General features: G+C 32.0%; 1 protein-coding gene across 1 annotated transcript in view; it reads right to left on the reverse strand.

The window, feature by feature from the left end:
• LOC119644623 (G2/mitotic-specific cyclin-A) overlaps nucleotides 1-8210 on the reverse strand; it is a 94633-nt gene that overhangs the window by 7701 nt on the left and 78722 nt on the right. Inside the window, exon 3 of the mRNA XM_038044248.1 lies at nucleotides 6101-6275. Within this exon, the coding sequence (XP_037900176.1) occupies nucleotides 6101-6275 (175 nt within the window). The remainder of the gene's footprint in view (nucleotides 1-6100; nucleotides 6276-8210) is intronic.

Raw genomic sequence — 8210 nt, forward strand, 5'->3', positions numbered from 1 at the left:
TATATATATATATATATATATATATATATATATATATATAATGCATTTATTGTTTAGCACGGTTCTCACTTTTCTTTTTTGTTTTTCTTCATTTATCCTACTGTCTCAACATTCGTGCACTTTGCCGGCTTTGGAGAGCGACATCAGGCTTGAGTACATTTGCCTGGCTCTTTATTTGTTTTCTTGAAAAATTCCGCTTTCAACCAAAGGATATGTGAGCACGCCAACAACAACAATACAGTACGTCCTATAGCAATCAGTTGATATGTATTGCTTGCGTCTTTATTTTTTTTATATATATATATTTTTTTTTTTTTGGCTTTGTTTCGTTCACAAACCTTTAGCGGTGGTCACAATAAATTATTTTACATTATTAACAACGCTATTAAAACAAAACACTTAAAGCTCTTCTACTCTCGCGTACTTCTTCCTTATCCCACCTTGTCATACGGCACTTTCTTCCTTCCTCTTAGCCTTCCTATCTCTCTATCCTTGAATGACTTATACGCTACCGCCAAGTGTATAATACGCATACATATATATATATATGTGTATGTATATATCTATATATGTAGAGAGAGAAAAATATTTGCACATAAACGGTGACTGAAATTGAAAAGCCAGTCAAAGCAATGTTGTCTTTAATTTCATTGATTTTTTTTTTTTTTTTTAAGTATACGAATGCTTGTATGTATGTACGTATGTATGTATGTATGTATGTGTGTGTGTGTGTGTACGCGATCATACTGTGCCGTCAGTGTAAACCGGATTCTTGAATGTTTTTGTTTTTTTGTTATTTATTTATTTATTTTTCTTGTGCGCCACCTTAAAAGACTCCTGCCATGTTCATCTCTCTGACTTTTTTTTGACGAATAGCAGCAGTACTATCATTCCGTACCCAAGTCAACACGTCGTTACTAGAGAGATACGAAATATTAAAAGGCCAACTTTATGTAAATTATGTGTCGTTACGTCCGAGACATACACAAACATATCGTGAAACGGACCTTAAGCTTAAAGCTATTCAACCGGCATACTCACAAAGACACCTACCTCGATACCCAATAAAAAGGAATGTCTTGTTATTTCGTAAGTTTTAAATTTCAGCAAAAAGGCGCTCAATTAAGACATAAATTGAACGAATTTATGCCTTTCAACGCCATTGAAAATATATATATATTTATATTTATATATATATATATATATATATACATGTATATAATAATAAAAAATACAAATTTGTTTTCATTATAGCCCCCATCACCCGGAACAATATACTCGATTTGTTATGCTCTTTGTAACATCATCAACTAGGAAACGATGAAACTAAGTTAAGGCAATCAATTATATTAGTTCATGTGACGGGAATGCTAATAAAATTGTGAAATGTTTCGCATGACTATGACCGTCGCATCTGTTTCTCAAATAAAATCAAAAGGTATCGTAAATAAAAACAGAAAAAGTTTCCCCTCATTACAGGATATATACCGTATAGTTAATCTGTGATTATTTTCTTTTGAGGTTATGTCGCAACATTTGTTTTAGTTTTTGTTTTTCCTCCAAATTGTTGTACTCTGACGTCTGGCTTTTTACTCATGGAATGGTAAGAACTTTAATCGTTTTTGCATTTTTTTTTTTTTTTTTTATTTATTTATTAAAATACACGGATATCAGGTGCATACAGGGTCAATTTCCTCTTTTTTCTAATAGTATGGATAAGTAAGCAATCGATTAAATATCGATATAATGAGACGCAGAAATATTACGAGAACTTGTGAGCTTTCATTGACGAATTCTCGACTACAAGTTCCTGACGCATATTACGGAGGATTTCAGTAGAAAGTAATGAGCTCGACAATTTTTTTAAAAAGAAAACAGGTAAAGCATTGTGCAAATAATGAAAATAATCAATTTAATACTAGCTCTACGCACAACTGCTTACGAGTTAATGTAGTTGCTGTATAAAATGCACCGGTTTCGGTACACGGGAACAAATTTATTAATTTTAAATAAATTCTTTTTTCTTACGGCAAAAACAGCGTTGCAAGCACTCCTTCTCTCTAATATGTTATGAACGATCATCGCTGATCAAATGTCCTTAAAATCAATTGCAAAGACCGAAAGACATGCACAAACTGCAATTCAACATAACAATTACTCTAGTGTTATGTGTAGGAAGAAAATGATAGAAATTTAAAGAAATGTTTGCATTCAAATGTGAAATTGTTAAGTTGTCAAGGTTTGTCTTCTCTGGCGGCGCGGCACTATTAAAATTATAAACAAAAAAAAAGTAAATTAATATAAAGAGAAACTATTATGGAATCATAGTAAAACCACAGACTATGGGGTGAATTATAAGTGTTCAACTACTCGGAATTTTTTCAATTTAATTTGTTTATTTATCAAAAAAAAAAAAAAAAAGAAAGAGATTGAGATGGAGATCATTTTCTATTTTACAACATTTTTAAATGGCTTATAGACAAATCAACATTACAAAGATATTTCGAATGATCGGCTTTTCCTTTTCAAGTTGACGACAAAATTAGTATACCTCCATCTTAGAGGGTATAATAAATAACAAGAAAAAAAAACAAAAAACAAAAAAGAGAAATATAAGAAAAAAAATAAATAAACTAATAAAAACCAAGATTAGTTCAATAATAAGTAAAGCAAAGCGAAACATTACAGAAAAAGAAATGAACCCTTTAAACTCACACTTCTCAGATAACACGAACGAAACGAAAAAGCAAGAAACATAAAGTGAAGATACCTCAGAATATTTTAAATCGTCTTTTTCTTTTTTTTTTTTTTTTTTGTTTTTCATTTTCGCTTCTGCCCACACCAAGAAAATAAGTTTTTTAACTTTGTTAGACCCTCTGTAACATTCACTTGGTCTATGTCTGTGTCGAAACAATTTCTTTCCCTAACGATTTCGATCATCTTTTCATTGTCCTGTGTTTCTCTGTTTGCTCCAAAACTTGTCAAAATGTCTTAGATATGCGAAATTTCTCAAATGTGCGCTCAGCACTTTTTTAGTTTCAGAAGTTCCGGAAGAGTTTGGAAATTATCCGAAAATCTAACTAAAAATAGATCTACAATAGATATGAACTGGAGATGATCAATATGAAAAAGGTGAAAACGTGCTTCATACACATATACATATACACATACACACAAACAACTACTAGGTACAACTTAGTACGACTGCCTATAAAAGCCTCTCAGAATGAAGATGATCGATATGAAGAAGTTGAAGCGCTACCAAAACTGGTAGCTATTACTAGCTAATGAAACTTTTCGATAAAAATGAGGTCTATTCGCTCTAAATGAGCGCCATTGTGACGTCTACGGCAAAAACCTGATCACGAACAGAGCAACTTATTCCGAAATCTTACTTTATATCGTTACGAATTGAATGGGGAACAGCACCAATCACACCCCTCGCATCGCCGATCTGTGTAGACTTTAGTGGCCATTATTTTCGTTGTAGTGGTAAAGTATCCAAGATTCGACTTTAAAATGACTTTAGCTCCCTTGCTTGCTCATTGTTATTATTTTTAATTTTTTCTTTCTAAAGTAAATCAATTTTAATTTTCATTACGTGATTAAACTACTGTTAACATTCCAAAAGAAATTGATTTTTTTTGTTTTTTTTGGAGGGAGGGGAGAAATTCGAGCCCTTAAATAAAATAAATTTGAAATATTTTTTCATTTATAAAATATCGTTGAAAAATTAAAAATTATAACAGAAAGAATAACAAAGCGATTAAATTTCAAGTAAACACTGCTTACCAAGGATCTCACACTTAACATTAAAGTCAAGTGTTCGTACCGAGTTTTGTTTTTCAATGCGTTCACACACACTTGCCGGATACATAAATAACTAACAAAAAAAAAAAAAAAAAAAAAAAAAAAAAAAAAAAAAAAAAAAAAAAATGCATTTTTTCTTTTTAAAAATTATAATAATAATAATAATAACAATAGTAATAGTATTGGATATTACGTTTTCCTGGATGTTTATAAAAGAACTCCCAGCAGGATTCCAAAAACATTAATAAAATTCGGAATATTAAACAACAAGTGAGCATAGTACAGTTAATTAAGCTACGCTAAGTTGTGTTCATGCCGAACGTTACTTCACTTGGTAAACGCCACTAAGCATGAATCTTTTTTTAAGCTAAAGTGCATAACTGACAGAATTGATTTCAACTCAAACTTTTCCCTTTATTCAAGAAATCGTAGCATTATTATGCGCCCCTTTCCCTATCGCTAAGTTGTGAAAATCAATAAACGAAAAATTTGTGGAAACAATGTATGAAAATAAATGGTTTCGTAATTAATGAACAAATTATTACTAAATAAATTTTTACACGTAAATCCGTAAACACCGGTTTTCCGTAACCTAATTATATACCCAAATGGACTCAAATATCATAATTGCCCCGTCATCGTCATTCTCACAAAGACTGAAAAAAAAGAAAAAAAGCTACATTTTGATACTCCATTAGATAAAATGGGCGCGGCTGAATTTTTCTATTTGTCAGAACAAAGTTGGAAATTTATATAGTGTATGTGTTGTACTTTATGAGCAACAAGCAAAAAACACGGAAAAAGAACGTGTTCACAACTTTTGTTGCATATGCCTGTGGGCGTTGTAGGCGTGTCGTTTAATCAGGTGGAGACGAAAAGACTGAAAAGGTGAGGTGCATTCCGCATCTGAACCTAAGCACGTCCGCGTGTTTGTCTGTCCATGTCCCCGCCTGTTCAACTATGTAGAACCTGCAAAGAAATATTCTCCCGTTAGCGAAACTGAGGACATCCCCTAGACATTTGCGGAGAATTTGAAATTTGCCCCAAACTGTTCAAAAATAGGTCTACAACGTCGGCACTCCTACACAACTAAAATTGCGAATGCTGTTGCTCTCTGCATATTTCGTTTGTTACACCTAAAGCACAACGCATTCGACAGATTTTACTTTAACGAATTAGTCGTTAGTTATTTAGAGGTTAAAATTTCGCTGGCCTGAAGTTAGCCCCAAAAAAAAAAAAAGACACATACTTAATGTTAGAAAAAATTAAAAAAAAAAATATCTATTGTTACTATTTATCGTATAGTGTATGTCTATATAAAAAAAGAATTAAAAAAAAAATTAAGTTTTTGCGGACGTACGTAACACCGAGAAAAGCTTAAGATAAATCCGCCTTCTATTACACCGATTCAGAATCACTTTCTGCGTCGATCTAAGATTATCTGTCCGTCTGACGTCCGTCCATGTAATATTGCCGTAATTTTTAAAAATTTTTTGATTCAAGGCAAGGCGAAGACGTGTTTTAAGTTGCGATCACCAATCCGAAGAGTTTAAAATTAACGGAAAACCTGCAATTTTATAAAGCTCTCTTATAAAACTTGAGAGCTATCTTGACTAAGTAAAAATAGTAGAAATATTTTCGGCGAGGAACAAAGCTAAAGTCGCATAATTGTTTTATCGGCCGAGCTGATGCATATATTGAAGCCTGTCACAGATCGCTTTATCAAACAAAATTTTATCGGCAAGACTTCCTGGCGTATACCAACAAAGGGTAAATGGACACATTTGGAGCAAGTATTAGAGTATTGCATAGGAGGATCGATTTCCATATAAGCCAACTATTAAAAGAAGCTCGTGGTTATTTCCGAACATTTTTACGTCCAAGTTTAAGATAAATCGGGATCAATATATGGTATTTGAAAGTGTACCGCAAACTCTAGACATTTTTTTCTTTCTTTTATATGACCAATCGCTTAGATGATATCCCCTTTCTCTTAAGCATTGAGGTAAGAGGAAAAGATAGGATTGTCGCGGCCATTGCCTAGTGGGTATTTTCCCAACTGGTTATGCCTTGACCGACTGAGCATTCATCGAAATAAACTCTAGGGGTCATCGTATTTACCTGCATATATTCATTCTCTATCCGAAAGGCCTAAAGACCCCAAGTAAACCTTCAGGATATGTATGCATGTATGCATGCACACACATGCATGCAGTAATATGTATGTATATTCATTGCCAGGCCAACATTATTACGTATAATATACATTGTATGATTAAATGAAATTTACCTTTGGCTGCTAATGATATAAAGGCTTGGGCATGTTGTCGTACTTTATCCACCTCCAAGTCGGGATATTTCGTACTTCTAATGGGCAGGCGTATCAATAACAATTCCAAGAAATCCAAAGGCGTAACACAGGACAAATCCCAACCTAAACGACTCAGAACAAATAACTCCCATTTCTGTAAAATAAAAAAACAATAAAAACAAGAAAGAAAAAGAAAATGAAAAGCAAACAAGAGAATAAATAAATGAAATATACAAACAAAAAACAAACAATTTGTCACAAAAATAGTAATAAGAACATAAACGCCATAATAATAAAAATTGAATAATAATTTTTTAATGATTTGTTGTAAAGAAATTTGAGAAAAGGAAATATTGTTCCATATACGAACGAACACACGAATATTTACTTAGTATCTTTGTATATACGTTGCACGTAAGGAGTCAATATAAGTGGTTGTCAACGCTAAGTGGCTGTGGTAGTGATCGTATAGCGCCATATCAACCCAGATTTGCAAAAGTATCGAGACAAATAAGTCGTTTTGCATACGACATGCAACGCCCTTTGAATACCTTACCTTACCTTACCTTACCTTAAAGTAAATATAGATAAAAAAAAATCAAGCAATTTTCAATTTGCCGTACATTCGTTATCTATTATGTGAAACGAAATTTGTTTCAGTTTTCAATTTATTGATAAATGAATTGAATTTTTTTTTGCAAAATTCTAATTTTTAGGTTTGATTTCTAAACGTTAAGAATTAAAAATATTTGTAAATAAATCAGAGATTCACGCTTTCCCATTACTTATGTATATGTATGAGTCATGGATTTCATAGAGGTTTCATATTAAGGCTATTCTCCTTTCGTTTTCGTCGCTAAAGCTTAAGAGTATTATTCAATTTTGTCAGAGGCCCTATAAAATGTATGCGCATTTTTCAAGTCGAAATAACAATGTCTGTCCATACGTCTGTAATCTGCAATTTTGAATATCATTCATTGGATAGATAGGTGCAATTTACCACCGCATATGTTATTAATTATTGGGCAAAATTAAAATTCGTTTATAATTTCAATTTGCATATGCAGCGGAAATAATAATGAGAACGAGCAAAAACGTTTTTTTTTTTTTTTTAGTTAATAATATATGATAAAAAATATAATAGATATGAATTGAAAAATTTGCTATAAATATTCTTCCTCTTATTTCGATACTCGTTCGGTAGCTTATATCACGGGGACTATTACTTAAAGTATATAAAATTACTTTTCCCTTTTTAATAATTGTTTATTTCGATATTGACATTAGTGACCAATAGGCTTTAAAAACATAACCTAAAAATGTGAAAATAAAGCTGGATTTTTTTCGAAGAATAAATTTAACCCAACTGCATATATAAGCGATTTCTATGCACCTAATGGCGTAATTAATGTAAATTTTTTTTTCATTCTTTTTGCCTTTTTAAGGTGTTTTCAATGCGATACCAAATGTGATATACCTTCATATTTACCCGCAAAATGATACATTTGCCTGCGTGCTGATCTACGTAATTATGCGACGAATTATAGTGAAAAACCAAACAATGCGTTTACATATTGAATGTAAACATATATATATATATATATATATATATATACAATGTATATGTACAAATGAGGGTAATTTCTAAAACATAAAGTTCTGCTTAACTTTATGTGCATTAGTTTTATTAATACTTATGTGCGCATACAGTTAATTATGGTTATCGCAGTACCGCAGTCAGCTTTATGGAAAACTGTCGTATTAGAAAAACCAGCCACAAAAACCAATCATTTACAAAGAAAACCGCACCTCTCGGACCCCTTTCCCTATTTACGAGTGTCTGGGAACTCGCAAAACCGCCACTACTACCATCACAACTTCACGACTATAGATTTTAAATATAAGAAAGCAAAAAAAAAAAAAACAGAAAAACAAAAAAAACGAAAAAACAAAAAGAAAATAACAAAAAAAAAAAACTAGCAAAAGAAAAAACCCAAACGCATACGATACGGCACATTGAAAATTTCGAAATTAGTTCATTTGTACGCACATTATTTGAGCCCTACGATGTTGTCTGTTGTGTGCGTGC

This window comes from Glossina fuscipes, unplaced genomic scaffold, assembly GCF_014805625.2.
Source record: "Glossina fuscipes isolate IAEA_lab_2018 unplaced genomic scaffold, Yale_Gfus_2 0, whole genome shotgun sequence".
NCBI classification, from domain to species: domain Eukaryota; kingdom Metazoa; phylum Arthropoda; class Insecta; order Diptera; family Glossinidae; genus Glossina; species Glossina fuscipes.